This window comes from Taurulus bubalis (assembly GCF_910589615.1).
Source record: "Taurulus bubalis genome assembly, chromosome: 20".
NCBI classification, from domain to species: Eukaryota; Metazoa; Chordata; class Actinopteri; order Perciformes; family Cottidae; genus Taurulus; species Taurulus bubalis.
Genome location: NC_136608.1, coordinates 4787659 through 4807337, shown reverse-complemented (window position 1 = coordinate 4807337; position 19679 = coordinate 4787659). Strand labels below are relative to the sequence as shown.

The 19679-nt window shown below is 43.7% G+C and overlaps 1 protein-coding gene across 2 annotated transcripts; it reads left to right on the top strand.

The window, feature by feature from the left end:
- Positions 1 to 1432: 1432 nt before the first annotated feature.
- pfkfb3 (6-phosphofructo-2-kinase/fructose-2,6-biphosphatase 3) lies at positions 1433 to 9173 on the top strand (the record flags this gene model as incomplete). Of its 2 annotated transcripts, XM_079236173.1 has the most annotated exons (15): positions 1472 to 1550; positions 3015 to 3143; positions 3275 to 3371; positions 3477 to 3543; positions 3647 to 3721; positions 3811 to 3867; positions 3987 to 4111; positions 4199 to 4406; positions 4499 to 4645; positions 4745 to 4849; positions 5057 to 5186; positions 5319 to 5446; positions 5693 to 5881; positions 6175 to 6197; positions 6779 to 6833. In XM_079236173.1, 15 exons carry the CDS (start codon positions 1472 to 1474, stop codon positions 6831 to 6833), a joined length of 1614 nt encoding a protein of 537 aa, XP_079092299.1. The 2 variants fall into 2 exon arrangements, with proteins under 2 accessions (XP_079092300.1, XP_079092299.1); XM_079236174.1 differs by lacking the exons at positions 6175 to 6197; positions 6779 to 6833 and adding an exon at positions 7835 to 9173 and having other exon boundaries at positions 1433 to 1550.
- Positions 9174 to 19679: the final 10506 nt, after the last annotated feature.

Genomic DNA, 19679 nt, shown 5'->3' with positions numbered 1-19679 from the left:
CACATGGCAAATCTGAGGGGTTATGAGATGATTAATAAGGGAGGAGAGAATGAAAGGGGCTTTTATCTGATCATTGCTTTCATTGTGAAATGATACTTTAACCTCTTTGGTTCTTTAAGAGGTTTTTTAAATGAGAGAGCCAGGGAATAAACACATTTATTTCAATGAACAACTCATAAAAGTCTCCTGAATTTCCACAGCTATTTGCTTTTGGATTCACAGCTATTTTTAGAAAAAGTTAGACAAGATGGACAGCTAGTTTATCCTCCTGAGAATAAATACAATTGCAATCACTGTCTTAACTCTCCACATTTGCAAAATATGTGAAATGTTTGAAACAATAAGGCAGGAAGGAGGCTCACTGTAGGTGAAAGGAAGGTGATCCTCTCATTGTATTAAAACAGAGACACTGCTTCTGCGTTATAAACTTTATCCTTCCTGCACTCTTTTTCTTTTCTTATGCAAAGTTTCAAAATAATCTCACTATCAGAACAAACAATACAAACCAAATGAAGTTTCACAGCCCCAGTTTCTCCACCCAAACACTCTCTGTTGAGACTGTGACCCGACTGAATACACACATACAGTGCAAATAAAATAAAAAGTATAAAGGGAAGTATGTGACTCAAGGTGTGTGATTGATGACCCAATCAAACACTCTGAACTAAACACAGTTATGTCATGTAGCATATTTTTATTTGATTCATCAAGAGTGTCTGGTTCCGCTTCAACATTTCCCCTCAAAAGTCTTTTATTACGCTTGAATGTGAACATGTTAGGTAATAGTGGGATATTGGATAATTATATACTGGAAGATATAACTATCATGCCCATTATGACTCAATGGGACACCACAGTGTGAGGAAGGAGGCATGAGGAGGTGACTCTCTGCACGTTTCCTCTCAGACTGAAGAGCTCATATTGAAGCAGCAGCTACAAATAATACAATGAATTCATCATAGGACGACTGCTACAAATACACAATAAATGGCTTTAAAACATTTAAAAAATACATTTAAAATAACAACAATGGCAATTGATAATGAAATAATAATATAGACTAAATATAGGTCACTTCGGCGCTATTACACCTGTATTATGTTACATGAAATATCCTCCCATGAGAGTGACCCTCCCACAGAGAGGCGCTGTGGCAGCATGTGCATGAGTCTACATCCACATGTGTGCTCGCACGCGCGTGTGTGTTGGCTTTCGTCACCGCAGTCACGTTGTCGGCCGCCCGGGCGGGGTTAAATAGCGGATATGTGCCGCAGACCGGCAGATTAAACCGGCTCAACGCGCTCTGTAGACATTGAGATAGCTCGAGGGCTTCGCACCTGAACGGACGGACGAGGCTCCTGCTCAAACACGCGCCGTCTCCTTCGCGGTCCTTTTCCTTTTCTTTTCCCCCTCCACCGGGATCTAAGCGGCTCGGTTCTCGCGTACTGCTCGGCTCCTCAGTCCTGAAGGGATGCCCAGAGAGCTGACCCAGAACAGGATCCAAAAGATCTGGGTGCCCACCAAGGATGACAAGCCGGCACCCCGGAGAGGTAAAATCTCATAACATATCTGGCATTCTTACGGGTTTTCTCTGATAAAGTATTGCTAAATAATTATATTCCTAGCATTATAAATGTGTATGGCATTGTCTGTCCCGACAAAACTGAATAATAAATACTTGTATTTGGTCTTAAAGTACTTTGCAGTGGACAGCTCCGTTATTTAAAATCTCTAACGGCTAACTTAAAGCTCGGTTAGCTTAACTAGCTAATTGAAGCGTGTGTTAAAGCGGCGTGTAACTTATTTCCTCGTGGGACAAACACACAGCGACCAAGTGCTGTTTCTGTAGAAGTACATTGCAATTTATTCGACATTTTCACTCCCAATTTTCTACTAATATTCCCCGCCACGATTCCGCCGTGATACACCTGTTCCCACGCCGGTCTTTTGACGGTTCGTTTGATCAGCGGTCCCCATCAGCACGCGCTGCACGTCACAGCCCTCCGGTCGCCATGGTTACCCACGGTGCCTCGCGACCTCTCTCTTCTTTCTGACGCCTTTTTGAAGCGGTGCCGCGTTCCAATTGGTCGACCAGGCAGCGCGTGTGCATCGCGCGACCCTGTCGCCGTCTTGCTGCTGGCTGTTACACCAACCAGACCACAGAGAAGAGAGGCTACTGTTGACTGTGCTTGTGCTGTACTACAGTTGGACAGCTGTAGGATTTAAGTCTAATGAAATAAAAGGTGTTAAGCCAGAAGAGACTTATTTCATCATGAGTTGGATCAGTTAAAAAGAGCTCTGATGGCTATATTTGATACAGTAGGTGAGATGGAGATGGCCGAGAGGAGAGCAGAGAGTGTTGATGAATCAGTTGTCCAAGAGTGTGATCCGGTTTTCAGTTTAAGCAACGTGGCTCTTTTTGTTATGCAAACAAGATTAGTGAGTATTAATTAGCTCCGTAGGGCGTTATTGGGCGATTAGTGATCACTGACCCTTTGAAGCTGAGGAAATGTGACACGAAAGGAATTCGCTGCTTCAGTCAGACGCCCTACGCGATAACTGACACACAGCACATGTTTTTCATGTAGTTTCGACGCCCTGCATTCCTCCCGTTCAGCCGCTCGTTTTGAGAATCCAGGACAACATGAAGCAACCTGCACATGAACATGCAGTGCGTGGGGTGTTAGTGTACATTCGGTCAAGTGGAAAAATAAACTTCTGGGTCGTGCAAGCCCCGTCCAGAGAGCCCCACAAGTGGGTCGTATGTGCAGAGGAATAGAGATCATAGGTGGAGGGTTGTTTTACTGAATGGATTCTGGCAGGTTTGCGGCTCTTGGGGAGCAGCTGTTATTTGTGCCGGCTCCCTGGCAGCCGGGTGTGGGCTGTCTCGGGTTACACAGCACAAGATGTTGATCCGGTACTTGATGTCCTTCGCGCCTTCGCCGACTCGTTAAGGAAGATGTGTAAACTGCTGTCATAACGCATTCCCCTCCCCTTGCCGTCCTTCTCTGCAGCGGCCGCCGCCCCGCACTTCGCCAACCCCCCCTCCGTCATCGTGATGGTGGGTCTTCCGGCTCGAGGCAAGACTTACATGTCCAAGAAACTCACCCGCTACCTCAACTGGATCGGCATGCCCACCAAAGGTAGCGCAACACTCACACACACACGTCTGTTCAGTAGCTTACAGGACGGCACTCAAAGTGAATCGAGTCATGTTTCTGCCTCCAGGACACCGTGGTTATGCTATTTGTTGCTTCCTGTGTGTGTGTTGTAGTTTTTAACGTGGGCGAGTACCGCAGGGAGGCGGTCAAGAACTACAGCTCGTATGACTTCTTCAAGCCTGATAACGAGTGTGCCGTGAAAATCAGGCAGTGAGTTCAACACGCAAAACAAAAACACGTCCATAAGAAGAGTGATCCACTGTTTTATTCTTTATTGATAACACAAAATGAAAACATCTGTCGCTCTCTGTTTAGGCAATGTGCCTTAGCAGCCTTGAGGGATGTCAGGTCCTATTTGAAGGACGAGGGAGGCCAAGTGGCGGTGAGTTTCCCATCATGCATCTTGCGTCTTTTAAAGAGTTTGACCTGATTTAAAAACAAAGAAAACACCTTCTCTTACAACGCTGTGTCGTGTCCCTTTACAGGTCTTCGATGCCACGAACACAACGAGAGAAAGGCGAGACATGATCCTCCAGTTTGGCGTTGACAACGACTTCAAGGTATGCATTACTCTGGCGACCCGAGGAGTCGAGGCACAACATCTTCGTCACCGTGGCGACTTTCAAACACTTTTCCTTTCCATGCACAGATCTTTTTCATCGAGTCCGTGTGCAACGACCCCAGCGTCATCGCGTCCAACATCATGGTGAGTCTCACTTAGACGTCACAATGGATTCTGGCGCTGTTTGAAGTGGCATGACATGATTATAACTCTCTGGGATCAGGCGTGTGTTTTGCCGTCTGACAATCCTTCTCCCTGCGCAGGAAGTGAAGGTGTCGTGCCCAGACTACCGGGACTGCAACAAGAACGACGCCATGTTGGATTTTCAGAGGAGAATTGAATGCTACAAAACCAGCTACCAGCCTCTGGACCCCGATCAGCACGACAGGTAAATGATCGACGTTGGGTTTTTCGTCGGGACGTCCGATACGAACTCGCAACACAAATCGCTCACCACATCCTGTCCGTCCTCCAGGGATCTCTCCTTCATCCAGGTGATAGACGTGGGTCGGCGTTTCCTCGTCAACCAAATCCGGGATCACATCCAGAGTAAGATCGTCTACTACCTGATGAACATCCACGTCCAGCCCCGCACCATCTACCTGTGTCGGCACGGAGAGAGCACCGACAACCTGGTGGGGCGGCTGGGCGGCGACGCAGGTCTCTCGCCGCGGGGCAAGCAGGTACGAGCAGCCGCAGACGGACCAGTAACACCGATTTTGAACGTAATCGATACACTTCAGGTGCTGAATACTGTCCCTCACCCCCGCTGTAGTTTTCATCTGCTCTGGCTCGGTTTGTGGAGGAGCAGCAGCCGACGGACCTGAAGGTTTGGACCAGCCAGCTGTGTCGCAGCATCCAGACCGCGGAGCACCTGGGAGTCCCGTACGAACAGTGGAAGTCTCTCAACGAGATCGACGCTGTGAGTATCCCACTAACTTTTGCACCGCATCACGTGAGCCACATAAGTTGTTGCCAAACTGAAACTAACGATCTAATGCTCCTCCTTTGTTCTTTTTAGGGGATCTGTGAAGAGATGACGTACGACGAGATAAGGGCGAAATTCCCGGATGAGTTTGCTTTGAGAGATGAAGATAAATACTACTACCGCTACCCTGCTGGAGAGGTACACACACCGTCTACCACCACCGGACGCCCACACACTAACACACCTAAAATACAGAGCATTTATTTCGATTTTGGTCCCAATATCGAGCAAAAAAATCCAGATTTTAGATTTAAAAATCAAACTCTACTTCCAAGTGATATGATAAAACTACGATCAAATAAAGTTTAATAATTAACAACCCCACCCTCCCGATCTTGATTACAGTCCTACCAGGACCTGGTCCAGCGGGTGGAGCCGGTCATCATGGACCTGGAGAGGCAAGAGAACGTCCTGGTTATCTGCCACCAGGCCGTCATGCGCTGCCTGCTGGCCTACTTCCTGGATAAGAGTGCAGGTGGGTACTACAAGTCCCATAAACCCTCAGTTTTTTGTGTCATAATCCTAAAATTAGAGTTATGAAACTCCAATCTGATGCATTGTGTTCACGTCCATGTTTTTCCCCTCTTCTTCCTTTTTTTTATTCCAGAGGAGATGCCCTACCTGAAGTGTCCCCTCCACACGGTTCTGAAGCTCACCCCGGTCGCCTACGGGTGCAAGGTGGAGTCCATCTCTCTGAATGTGGAGGCGGTGAACACCCACAGAGACAGACCGGAGGTAACGCTTGATAAACTGGAAATATTATTCTCGCCCACACACAGAACTGAGGTCAACGACACATCCTGTGTGACTATTGTGGGTGACGGTTCATCACAACAGAAAAAAAGTTGCAAAGAATTGGATACAACTCGGGAAACTGCACATTCATGTTCTCTCTTTTATAAATATAATAACGTGTCTACAATACTTCCAAACGCCACTTTATTCTCGAGTCTGAGCGTCTTTATATTTCTGACCCTGCAGGAGGTGAGATGGGGTCCTGGCACTTTGATCAGGCGGAACAGTGTGACTCCTCTGACCAGCCCCGAGTCAAACATCAAGAAACCTCGCATCGACGACCTAGACGAGGCTTCGATCCCCGAGCTGCCGCCATCCGTCGCCTCGCTGGCACTCTGCAGCCCCTCACACCTTCCTCTCGCCCTGGCCGGACAGGTAGCTTCCTTTTTATAAACACACTTTCATAGCAATACATATGTAGAGTTACTAGGGTTTAGTTTCTTAAAGCCAGAATCCAATTTATTCAGACTCAAGTCACCAGAAGCAAAAGGTTCGCGTTTCTACCGAGAATTCTCTTTTTATCAGGAAGGAAAACATATTTAGGACATGACGAGACGCTAAAAACCCATTTCCTTCATCTGTTTCCTCTCTGTGTAAACGGCATGCATGTCCACTCACTTGTTTCCTGTCCTCTTTTGCTGCGCTGCCTTCTCCTTGGCACCTTACAGCACTGGCTGGGCAAAGTTTGCCTGTAAGTATTCGCTCAGTTCGAGTACTTCTGGCTTCTGCTGTTTATTTAGTTTTTGTTTTCTTATCTCATCCCTCTACTCTCTCTCTCTGTCGCTTTATTTTCCTTCAATGCTGTTCACTGCTGGCAGTTATTTTCTCAGAAGAAAAAAAAAATCGTCACACTTTTTAACACAATGTTAAATTACGTAAAGAAATATTGACTCACTTAGTCAAACAGTTACATTGTATTACCTCTATTAATCATATTTGTGAATATGTATTATGGTCAGTGCAACACATTTCAGTACACTGACCTTTTGCCTGAACATGCTCGTACAGTAAATCTGTAGTGTTCCAGATTTGAGTCACTGGAACATTGTTTTTAGGAGTAACAGTGATGTTTCCCCTCAGTGAGGGAAAGTAAAGAAAAGCATTCATGCTGTATCTGTTCATGAGGAATCTTCACCTCCCAGCTTGCATTCCTGCAGCCGTCGTCATTGTCGTCCCAACAATCGGCTCGTAGTAGTACGCTGACTCATGCTGACTCTCCTGTTCTTGTTTCTGTTTTGGGTTTATTTTTGGCACATCTTGTCCTGCTTAAAGACGAACCATCCTCCATTATCTGAAAGTGGTTTCACTCTTAGTCGTTCAAAGGTAAACTTAGCGTAGAGGCTTTGCAGTTGCTTCATACTGTAGTTCTGCCAGCAGCCTCATCTAACGCTAATGACCTCAGATGAATCACTCTTTAGTTTATGCTCCGTTGGAATCAAACCATTTATGTATTGAGCAAAGACTCAAATGTAACGCGCTAAAGCTAGCTGCCACTAGATGTGCTTGTTTTGTGCTCGTCAAATATGTAAACAGCAAAACAACCATTGTTAGCTTGTTAGCGTACTAACAAACGGACAATGTTCAGAAGCTAAATTGAAAATATTGTTGGCTACATCAAATGCAAACAAAAGCAAATGTTTATTAGGAGGGCCAAACTATGATAATATAGCCTAAAACAATAGACATGGCTCATTTAGTGAAGACACCAATGTATATGCTAAAGCTAGCCTGCAATATGCTCAACAAATGTATTCACTGATGGTTTGCTAACAAGCTGACAATATTCACAAGCTAAATGAAAAGGGTTTAGGTCTGGTTTAGAAAAGCAGCTGTTGATTACTACTACATATATTCCAAAATTCACTTTTGTATTTCTTCTTCTTATTATCAGCTTTAAAAAAATATAGTCTCTGCCATTGTCAACCAAACATGTCTGTGCTAGTTTTGCTGGCACGGTGGAAACGCTTGGTTAACGCTGTCGGGTGTGTGAGGATCTTGTCAGCTTCCCGCCTAATCACCTCGGGATTATCTCTGTGCAGACACACACACACACACACACACACGCACAGTCAGCCTCAGCAACCTGCTCACACTCATAAACCCCCAGCGGTAGTTTTCACGCCCTCTCAAAAGATCTGGGAATCGGCTTCAAAGACAACACAGGTGATGTAACTTGCGGTTCAGGGATTACACTACGTGAGGGAGTATAATTTGGCCAGAGAATGTTTGTGCACTATCTTTTGAATCTCTGGCGGCCAAAATGTTGTTGCATAGTCGTCTCAAAACCTTAACGGCGTTGGTGGCGCTTTCTTTCTTTTCTGCCTACAGAACCTGAGGAGAAACTCTTCTATCCTCCGTGACGTCCTGCAGCCCTGCCAATGAAACGGCACTGAAGTTATCGCGTGGCTCTGAAGGCCGGAAAAGTGGATCGCTGACAAAAGGCTCACTGCTCATGAAACGACAAGGAATAAGTTAAATCAAAGTTATTTTTCGAATCGTTTTGTCAGCCAAGGACACAAGTAACCGTACTTTTTATTATTCAAAAAGGATCATGATTATCTAATTGCTGTCCCATTAGATATTTCTGTGCAAAGACATGTCATTAGGAAGCAAGACCCTTAACGTCACGTGTGCGATGTGTTCCGAAGTGTGACTCGTTTAAAACGACAGTCCTGTTGCATCTCACAAAGACCACTTTCTCCTGGTTAATTATTTTGGAGAGACCAAAGACCAACCCTCACGGCGAGGTCAAGTCTCTCAGCCCATCCTTTTTTTTTTAAACTTCTGATTGCACTGTTAACAAAAAGAAAAGAAAAAGGATATCGATTTTAAGTTTACATTGTAAACTCTTTGGCACTTCTTCAGAAGCACTTTTTTTCTTTCTAAAACGTGTGCAAAGAAAGAGCGTTATGATTTAATCCTTTGTTATTTGACACTATAAAATAAGCGATTATTTTGCACAATGGGGATAAATTTGTATTTGTTTTTTGTGTCTCTATGTTGTTTTTTTCACGTCACGGTAATGGAGGTGATTTTTGCCGTAGAGTGCCTGTAGAGCTTGTTTCGCAAGCCTGACGCCGCTTCCCTTGCTCGAGAAGGGCCACCACGTTTCACCTAATAACTCTACATATCACATCGATATTTAACTTTTCACAGTTTGGCTATTTATTTTGTGTAGTTCCAACGCTACAGCGCATGCCGATCATCTGACAGTGTTTTTAATTCTCAAGTTAATTTCCCTCGATGTCCTTTTTTGCTGCCATGCTACGCACAAATGTAAGCACCTATATTTTTCTGATAACAATGCGTGCTGTTAATAATATCTTTGTGAATATGAATGTACATACAGGATAACTGCATAGTACGTGACTTCCTCAGGAGTCGTTTGATGAGTGTAGAAGTATTTTTGTACTAATGGAAGGCCGATCAGTTGAGAACGAAGCTGCTGCTCGCCTCAGTAAAACTTTTAACATTTCTGCTCGAGATACTTGAAAAATTGTTTTTTGTAAAAACTGTTTTATTATATTCTTTATTTATTTGTATGTAGTTTTGGATGCTTGGAGCGAGAGAAGGCACCTTGTTTTAATCGGCGGACTGTGCATGAGAGGACAGTATGTTTTACAGTTGATTTTGCATCTGCTGGACCAATAAATGAACTCCTGGAACATATACAGTGTTTGCTGTTTGCTTATTTTCATTGGCCCAAGTCCAACATTCGCGTCACGTCTACTCTTTTCGTGTTTCCTTTTATGGAGTTAATCTGCAGCGTGTCCTGCCTTCACTATCTCACCTATTCACACGATGCATGAGTCACACCGTGAGAAGCACGACCCTTATCGGGCCGATCTGGAGAGACTGCATTCAGGATGTGACTCGGAAATTACGCTCTCTCTCTCTCTCTCTCTCTCTCTCTCTCTCTCTCTCTCTCTCTCTCTCTCTCTCTCTCTCTCTCTCTCTGAAAAGATTGTGCCCAACATGAGATTATCGTACTTGCAAGTATAATGGTGATAAATTCAAATTCTGTGTCCGATTTTAATAAAAACTTTAGTGCGGTGTGAGTGCTTGGTGAAAATATTGACCGATAACTTAAAAATAATGAAGGAATAAAAAACAAAATCATCTACATTGTGTTTCTGAATTGATGCAAAGATGCAGAAAACTTGGGCTGCGAACACGCTACAAAATCCCTTTGCAAACGCACATTATTTGAAAGATTACAGAGCAGCAACACACAGTGTTATTTATTTTTTTAAGTCATCCTATTCTTATGTTTGTGTTCCACAGACTTTTCCTACAGCGCCACTGTAAAGTTGACACTGTTTTGAGGCTTTCAGTCTGTGTGTCTACGTGCTTAGGAGCTCGTGACTTTGTCACCACTTTACAGATGCAAACGAGCTGGTACCTTTACTACTTCCTGCTTTGCAAATGCCTTTTCCACAGTGGTACAGTGGTGAGCGTTTAGCTCAATGGAGTGGCAAAGTGAGGCTGCAGTGCAATGTCCATGGAAAGCTGCAGCTGGCAAAACAAAATAAGTTGGAGACGGTTTAACTTTTGGTGGCAAATTGTGGCGAGAGAATACCTGCAGAGAATCAGTATGCAGAGTCCTATGACTCCTATGTCATGCTCACGAATGTTACACATAATTTCTTCTCGCCTGAAATACGAATACGTCTCCCGGGCTGCGGAAAAATGTTGTCATCAACTAATCATTGACATAAATTGCTTCTGAATAAGCGGTACATTTCCACTCTCTCTCTCTCTCTCTCTCATTCACACAAACATACACACTTATTGGCATTTGCCAGATGAATGCAGTATTTCCTCAAGCCTGGCTAGACTGAGTGTCATCTGGTCATCCTGTGGCCCGAATGGGTCTGTGACTGCTGTGTCAGGTCCACTGCTTACTGCTCCGTGTGCACACACACACACACACACACACACACACACACACACACACACACACACACACACACACACACACACACACACACACACACACACACACACACACATATATGTGTGACCCCTGACCTCTGCATTCACAACGTTACTGAAACCTCAAGCCTACTTTGCATTCTAACTTTGCGTATTGTTTTTCATATTGGAGCCCTTTGCCTATGCGAGCGTCCGATTGTGAATATGCGATTGCGTCAGTGCTTTTTTAATAAAACGCATGTCAGCTCAGCGGAAACGTGCTCAGCCTGAAGTAGGCTGTGGTCTGGTGTTGCTACTGGTGGTTATGCTGGTGTGTGTGTAATCCCTGTGGGAGAGAGGAGTTGCTGTGTCAGGCGTATGAATAGTACGTGGGCTCGGTGTTTACAGGCAGCGCTAAGCCAAGCAGCTCCACAAATAGCTGCATAATGCTGCGCTGATGAAGGATCGTGTGTACGAACCCAATCACTCAGGGTTAAATGCACACAAAGAGTCATGGAGGTTGGTCCAGTTGGTCAGAGGAGTCCAGTGCACCAAGAACTCAGCACCTTTCATCATCGTGGGCAATTGAGAAAAACAAATAAATCATCTACAGACACGGTTTCTCAGTGATTCTCCGTCACCAGGTGACTCACACTCTATCTGTGTCGCTCCTCATCATGACTCAGCCGCTCGTCGTCCCCTATACCAGCTTAGCTCCCTCTTATGAGGCGGTCATGTGTCCCTGGCCCATTTGAGCTCAAAGTAATCTACTCGTGCTCTTGACATACAGAGGATACTGTATATACACACACACACATGTACAGCCATGTACGGATATTCACTCAGATATTAAGTATTTGACCCATGCAGACACAAACACACAAACATTCACAGGAGACGACATCACTGTGGATTTGTTCCCCAGGTGGCACTTCTGCAGTTTGGACAATTTGGGAGTAGCTCAACTGATTTGAAAACATATGTAATTAAAAAAATATGCTAATAACACCTGTGTAAGAGTCTGAGAAAACATTTAGCAACTGAAACGTGTCCCTACAAGTAACGGCTAAATGGTGTAAATGGTTGGCTAAACAAAGGCTTTGGATACATGGAGCCAGCTCGTTGGTTCAAATAACTAAAAGTGAGGTTGACATGGTTAACATCTATGAATGAACAGCTAGCTTGATGGCTGAAATCTTTTGCTAAACGTAAAGGCTAAGTGTCTGCTGGGATAAATGGTTTAATTATTAGCAAAACATTTGAAATAGATAACAAATAATGGGATAAATGATGGAAACCTCAAAACCTAATCTGCCACTCTGAGTGGTTGTTACATGAATGGGAATGATTAAATTCAAATGACCAGGCTTTGAACATGACGGGTCGTATTGATTTAATCTGACAGGGCTCTGGGATCCATCGGACTACAAAAGGCTGGGAACCACGGACTCACATACCTTTGTACCCTCTGCTCTTTAGTTTCAAACGGGAAAAACTGGTTTGAACCAGAATAAAGCTAGTCTTTATGAACGTGAATTTAATCTGTAAATTGACATGGCACCTGTTTGTTTTTTTTCATTTGCACAAGAGTGTAAGGGAAATTATTTCTGAAAATGAATGAAAATGAAAATCACTGGACTTTTTTTTTGTATGCCTGCTTGTCAATAGAACACAATGAAACAACAGAACTACTCCAGGGGGAAACCCCAAAACCTGAACCGCCCTGCCCGGGTCCTCCGAGCTGTGTAATAAATATATGAGTAGCAGCATACGCATGTGCTCCAGTTGACCTTGTGTTTGTTATTTCGGTTTTGTAAAGAATGCACTCCATTATTCGCATGGTGGACTGAAAACTCATCCCTCTTTCTTTGTGCAGAGGCCATTAATGGGGAGATTTTGTGCTGAATGGAGAGGATAAGTCACTCAGCTGGCCTTGAATGGAGCAGAGCCGATTAAATAGACCATGTGTTACTCCTGATTACACCGGCTGTAATAAAAGCCCTTTTACGGGTTCCTCTGCACAGTTCCATCACTGTCACACACTTTTTTTCTTCCCGTGGTGACTCATCCTCTGTGTCACATTGCATCGGTAGATGATGGATTTCACAGCATCTCTTCTTTCAAGGATTCATTAACTTTCACTATTTACTCACCATATTTAAGTTAGTTAAACGGCAGCAGAATTACAATGTGAAAATGGCAAATATGACAAATATATGCATTTGTTTAATTGGATTGTGTGACCAGCTTTTAGTCAAATGTTATGTCATAACAAGTCTTAGTGTCTCTTTTGTTGCATCCAGTTCTGTCTCCTAGCTGTTACAGCTTTAGAGCTATGATGTTTATCTCCCTGCTTATAAATATGACTAAAGGAACTGGGAAACAAAGGTTGATACTCCGACACTTTACCTTCAATATACAGTCTAATGAGTATTAAAATTCTCTCGCACAGAAATGAATTAACATCAAACGTTGCACTAAATAACTGCCCCATCATGCTGCGGGGCGAAGTCCAACACTTGTTGCCTCAAGGCCAAACAGTTGCAGAGCCTGCTGCTGCTGCTGCTGCTGCTGCTGCTGCTTGGCCTTCATCATCTAACTGTCATGCAGAGAAGAACTCAGTCACATTGCAACATATATCTTCACAGTGTGTGTTGCTATCCAAGCATCACACATGTTTGTTCTGAGGACTTCAGAGGACAGGCGTTTTGGTGCCAACCGCCTTGGCAGTGGACGCATTAACAACTCTCCCTTTGGGCCCAAACAGACTCTAGATCAGTCGCTGGATTGAAAAAGAGCTACATCTTGCCAAGGTGGCTACAGCACCTCAAAGGGCTTTTGATGTTGTTGGACAACAGCGGCTTACTTCCCCTTATATCGGTGTCCAGACTCTTCCTTATTCCTCGCCAAGTTAATGGATTCGAGATGGCCGACTAATAGGATTGTGCCAGGCTGCAGACACGCCAACTTTAGAGAGGAGAGGAGGAGGTGAGACAGGGGCTAAGACGAGGAAGGAAAGAAAGTGAACACAAGGACAGAAGAAATAAAGAGGAAGATTTGAGAAGTTTGATTTTTAGGAGGAGAGAAGGAGGAGAGTTGAAAAGAAGAAGTGACGAGCAGAAAAGACGGGACAGATTCAGATGAAGGGGTGTGAGCAAAATCACGTACAGCTTCTCCTTCTGCCCCTGGATTCCTCTCGACATGAATAATCAAGAGAGGGATGTGTGGAGGCTCACGTAGCCTCAGCATGACAGAGAGAAGTACAAAACCCCAAGGTGGATTCCACTAGTGGGGAAAAACACCTATTGATTCATCTATTTCCTCTATTCTGAAGTCAGAACATTGAGAAAAGAGGATGAGAACATGCAGGGTTTCAACATGCAGGGTTGTAATGTACTGGTGACATTAAGGCCAGAGAAACAGAGTGAATAATGTGAGGGTTAAAGCAGCTGTAAAGCCATAGCACAAATATGTTTAATTATTCTGTCCGTTTTGTAACCAAATAAATTAGTTTCCTTTTAAAACGGCCCACATTGATTATTTCCACTTGGGGGCAATGGAATAAGATGTAAACACACCAATGCACAATGTGCCACCATGGACGCCCTGCAGGTTTTGAGAAATCCATTTTCTTTTAGCTGTTTTTGATCTCCACCAACTCCTGGAGGACATACATGCATCTTTAGCTAAATGCTCCACGATGGGAGCCAGTTGGTGGTTAAGTTTGTCTGTGTGTAGAAGCGTACAGTGATAGTCATATAAGCCTAAGCTCCACAAAAAACTCATTCCCGTTTTGACTTGGTGTCCATTTGAGTCCTTAAAATCTGATACAAAGCAGAAAAACACAGGTTTGAACCCTTTCCCATAGACTTACATTGGAAAAGAGAGGTCTATCAAATCAGTGAAAAAACATTTAATTAACTAAAAGTTGTGAAATTCACTAATAGCCGATAACCTAATTATTCCCTGGCATTATGTGAGCAAACGGAGCGAGCAGCTGGGAGGCGGGGTTCAAGGAAGCTAGTGCGCTCGTGCTATATGGGATGCCGAATATCTGGGCGGCCTCCAGCTGCTGTGCTGTACCTGTGTTGTATCCCAGTAGCAGAGAGACGGACGCTCGCAATCAAAAAGTTCTCCATCCCTTTTTCCTTGACGTTTGATGCAAAACTACACAGTGGCGTTAGAGCGGAATTTAACATTTTGTGTCACCTTGAGCTGCCAAACCTTTCCTCTGACCCGACCTATAAATACAGAGGGTGAGTAGCACCCTGGGGTGAGGCAGATTGGCCTCATGTCACAGGTCCAAGGCACCCGTGGAGCCGATTGTACACTGCTCTGTGTACCAACAACATTTTACACTTGAGGCTTTTAGTTAATGATCTTATGCAAGTGCAGACTGGCAGGAGGTCAGCCGTCCTGACGTTAGTGAGACTTAGTTTTCACTCCTGGACATAAACGCATAAAGCACCAAACAAGGTGCTGCATACAATTTCCTTCAGTTCAGTTTGATCCAATCAACCCATCCATCGCTTCTAGCTAACTATTTCAACTCTTTATAACTTGCTTGAAACTTTGTTTTTACGGTTTATTCATCACTTGAAGCAAACTACTTCAACTGGTTATAACTTACTATTAAACAGTTTATTAATCACATTTTGCTTACTATTTCAACTGGTTATAAACTAGCTAACTACATGTATATCAACCATATATCCATTATACCTTTATATCATTATCTAGACATCTCGGCTTGCTTGCTAACTAGATTTCAGACTCTCCCAATCACATGTTTTTTCTTCTATAATTGAGCAACATGTCCACGCCCCCTCAGCTGCAGAAGTACCCTCTGCAGAACCTCTAAAATATTGTTTATGAAATAAAATCACATCAGCAGGGACACAAGAAACCGCACAAATATGATGAGCTGAGGGCTCTGCTGACCTATTGAAAATGTCCCTCGCATTAAGCACACAGCATGAGTATCAATTATAACGTCTACTACCCTGGAATGCTAATGAGATTAAGATGAATGCACTGCACTGTACTTCGAATGTGACCTTTGCCCTGAAGGACTATCGAGGAGTCGGTGGAGAGCGAGCAGCATGGGCGGGGTCAGAAATACTTCTAGATTTGAGAAATTGAAGATCTCACGTCCGACGCCACGACACCTGGCGCCCAACTTGACCTCCAGGGTGCTGTCGCTGCCTGCGTCAGAGGCGCTGCACACACGATCGGATTCCTCTGGAGTGATGCTTTTGACTAAACAGTTTCTTTTGCAACAGACGGACAGAATTGAATTTCTCCAGTTTGCGTAGCCAAGTTGCAAGAGTTGCAGCAAGTAACTTCTGCAAATGTAAACTCTCAGCTTAAACTCAGCGTGACCTCGCTCAGCCCATCACCCCCGCATACCTGTGAAAATATCACGAGTTCAACCTTTGAATAAAACCGAAACTACAGCCGCAGGGCCGTGTGTGGCCCTGTTAAGCCGTTCATCGATGTCAGACTCCTCCGGCATCACGGCAGGTGAATCTTTCCGGGAAACCTTTGACCTCTCTGATCCTCTGTCCTCTCAGCTGTAGGGCAGCTCTAATGGTCTTACCTCCAGGGTCCTGTACAAACCTGCCCTCTGTCTGCTTCATCATCCCAACCCTCAGTGACACCAACGAGTGAAGTGACCTTTAACATACGACTGTAAACATGAAGCATTCTTTCCTCCAGTTCTGTTGTGCTTCACCCTGTGTCCGGTCGATTGGGTGATTGATTTGATTTAGTATCAACCTCCAAAGAGAACCTCTCACCCTGCAAGCAGACATCAGGTTTGTCCTTGACTCTGCACTCAACTGCTCCTTAATCCATGAGTGTGAGAGCAGGTCTAAGCGACACATATCATGACGCTATCTGCTCTTAGCGGCGCTGTATCCTCTTAGCTGACAGGATGTATGGCCCGCTGACATAACCCGGTCACCGTGCGATGCATTAAGTGCAACGCACACCCGGGTCACCGGGTACATCTGGCGTTAGTCGTAGATTCTTTACGCCGCAAAATAAAATATTCAAATTGCAGACTTATCAAAATGTAGAGATGACCACGATTACTTGAAAATACATGTGAAATCAGAGTGCAGCAGCGTCTTTGTAAGCGTGCCACAGAAACCAAAGCTATCGCTCAAGCTGTCTGTGTGATGACTCGGGCTGTTATCGACATTGTGTTCTGCTTATCGACCGCATCTCGGTCCAGTCCACAGCTGGATGACGTGTGCAGATGTTCCAACGTCACCCGTCACAGACGTTAATGAAGGAGAAGACAGAAAGACAGAAGCACATTCAACCTGCTGCTCAGCTGTTTCAGGATAACATTACTGTCTACTGTACCGGCAGATTAAACAACACCATGAGTGCACATGCTATCTGCGACCCCACTCATTTGTATGTATGTGTGTGTGTGTGTGTGTTCGTCTGGAGGAGGGGGTCATGGGTAATCTGTCTGTCTGACCCGTCTCGTGGTCTCTCTGTGATGACATCAGTGCGTCCTGCTGAATTCATGAGGTCATTTCATCTGACCTGAAAGCCGACCGCACGATCGCTCGTACAGATTAGAGATCAAAAACAAACAACATGGAAAAACACACACACACACACACACACACACACACACACACACACACACACACACACACACACACACACACACACACACACACACACATACCATTGAAGGATTCCCAGCATGAGTCATTCAGACGCTCATGTGACGGGAAGATTTTTTTTCCCTTGTTCCTTTGAGTTGTTTCATGAATTAATATGATGGGAAAGTTTGCCCTTTTCAGAAAAGAGAGTGTAAAAACAGATAATGTTGACCCACTAAAGGTGCATTCAGAGAACAAATATTTCTAATAAAGTTACCAATAGCTTTAAAATAGCAAACATAGAAAAACCTCATGACGCACAATAGCTGCTTTCAAAGTGTAAAGGTATCATGGAATATTATACTATTCTGTTCTTATCACTAACCAATACATATAAGAATACTTTAATATTATAGTTCGTCAATGAGAAGCCGGTTTTAAATCCTCTGCATAGTACTTGGTAGATTAGACTGTTAGTACAGCATCACATAATATAAGCACATCACATGTTCCCATCCCATTATCTGTCACCGCTTATCCTTCACAGGCCACCTATATAAATAAAAAAGGTTTTTAATATAAAAAGTGAATAGTAACTATAAATGTCAATTTACAGGAGTCAAAAGTACAATATGTCCTTCAGAAATGTAATGTAGTAGAAGTAGAAAATAGCATGAAATGAAAGTGCAAATATTTCAGAATTGTACAGTAGTCGTGTAAATGTACATCATCTTCCATGTGGACCGTATCTGAAAGAGAGACCTTGCTGCCAATCAGGGCCCAGTGTTATTAGAGTGAATGTTTAGCGTCACATTTATTCATTAAATACCACATTTGTATGTAACATAAAAAAATACAGACACTTCCGGTAAACACAGTTTCTTCTGGTAATGAGGCAACTTCCTAGCATCGTGTGAGCTCAGCACCTGAGACACAGACAGGAATATAAACAGGAAATGTGCTGACTAATAGGATTATGGGTCAGCTGCAAGAGGAGTGCAGTGAGCAATGCAATGCAGTGCAATGCAGTGCAATGTGTGCGTGTGTGTGTTGTTATTGTTGTTGTTGTTGTTGTTGATGTTGTTGTTGTTGTTGTTGTTATACTTTATCTCTGTTAGAATGACTTTGGGTTTTTCCCGTTTAGTATGAAGCGGTTTGGCTGATTGTTTCTGCAGGGAAGTTTGTGATTAATTTATTATTTTACTAAAATAACAAAAATAAAAACGTACAAAAATAAAACAATATTTATTCATTGGTTTTAAAAACGAAATAATTGTATCACTTGTAACTTGATTTAGATCAATTACATTAATGATCTTCAAATTGATCAAGTTTATTGTTCTGATGTGTTTTCAGTTGGATTGAAAAGATGCATGATATAATCTGAAAGATAAGGAAGTAAAATACCACAATTTGCTCCCATAACGTCGCCTCACTGGAGCTTCTGTATATGAACTCTGTTAACCTTCCCTGAATGTGTCGAACTTTGCAGCATTGGTGCCACCTGCTGGACACTTAAAGTAATGCCGCTCATTTTGTGCTGCAGTACTATTCTAACGAAGTATAGCTCCAAAAAAGGGAACGTTTACTTGTTTCTCTACTTCACTGCGTTTGACTCCCAATTGGCCCCAAATTAACGGAGATTGATGTCCCCTGGGATCAAGTGGCACTAATTACAAAGATCCTCCCTGATTGGCCACAGACAGCAGGGGGCGTTGTCTAACAGGCTTCGGAAGACCAGAAGCTGGTTGGTCTGTGTTCCCCTCACTTCCATGGAGGCCAGTGTTTTGTCTGCTGGAAGTTTATCCCCTCCTTAGTTGTCTGGAGAGAGCCTGAGACGATAGACTAAATGAAATGTTACTGTTTCCATGTTGTGGCCGGTCAGAATACATTTCTGTTTTCTGGAAAATCAACGGCTGCATGCTGGACCTTTTTTTTTTTAACTCCCTGTACCTCCCGGGTGGATTGTACAGCAGATTATATATTCATGCACGAGGATGTAGAGAATATAATAGAGATCATATTGAAGTGATGGAAAATAGAGAAAAGCAAGGAGGATTGATGTGAACATTTGGGAAGAATATTCTTAAAAATGTTTTTTGTTTTAGAGAAATATATATATATATATATATATATATATATATAAAATGATGCAATATTGTAATTGAATCATTCATATGCTGGTTTATGCTCGGTTTCTTTGTGTGTGTGTGTGTGTGTTAGAAACCTGCAGCTAAGATTGTCTTTGTTATTTCTAGTGTGTGCATTGCCTTCCAGCATTATTCTCCCTTGTCATCTTATATGGTTTTGGACTCTGCATTACTCTGTTTTGATCTTTTGCTCCCAGTCGAATGCGTTTGCCTTCCCGGACTGATCTGACCTTCGCCTAGTAAAAGACCTCGCCTTTTTGCCTCCCCTCATCTCCAGTGTCATCCTCTGCGCTTGAGTCTTTGCTCTACTACCTGAGAACCATGACACTATGAGCCATGTGTAGTATTACATCTCTTTGAAGGGAGACCGATTTCTTGCAAATCATACAGAATTGTCAACGCTCTGCACTGTTTCCATCTTCAGTCTGACATTGCCTCCACTCGGGGGTTTGAGTACCGACGTATCTGAGTCTTAGGTCATTT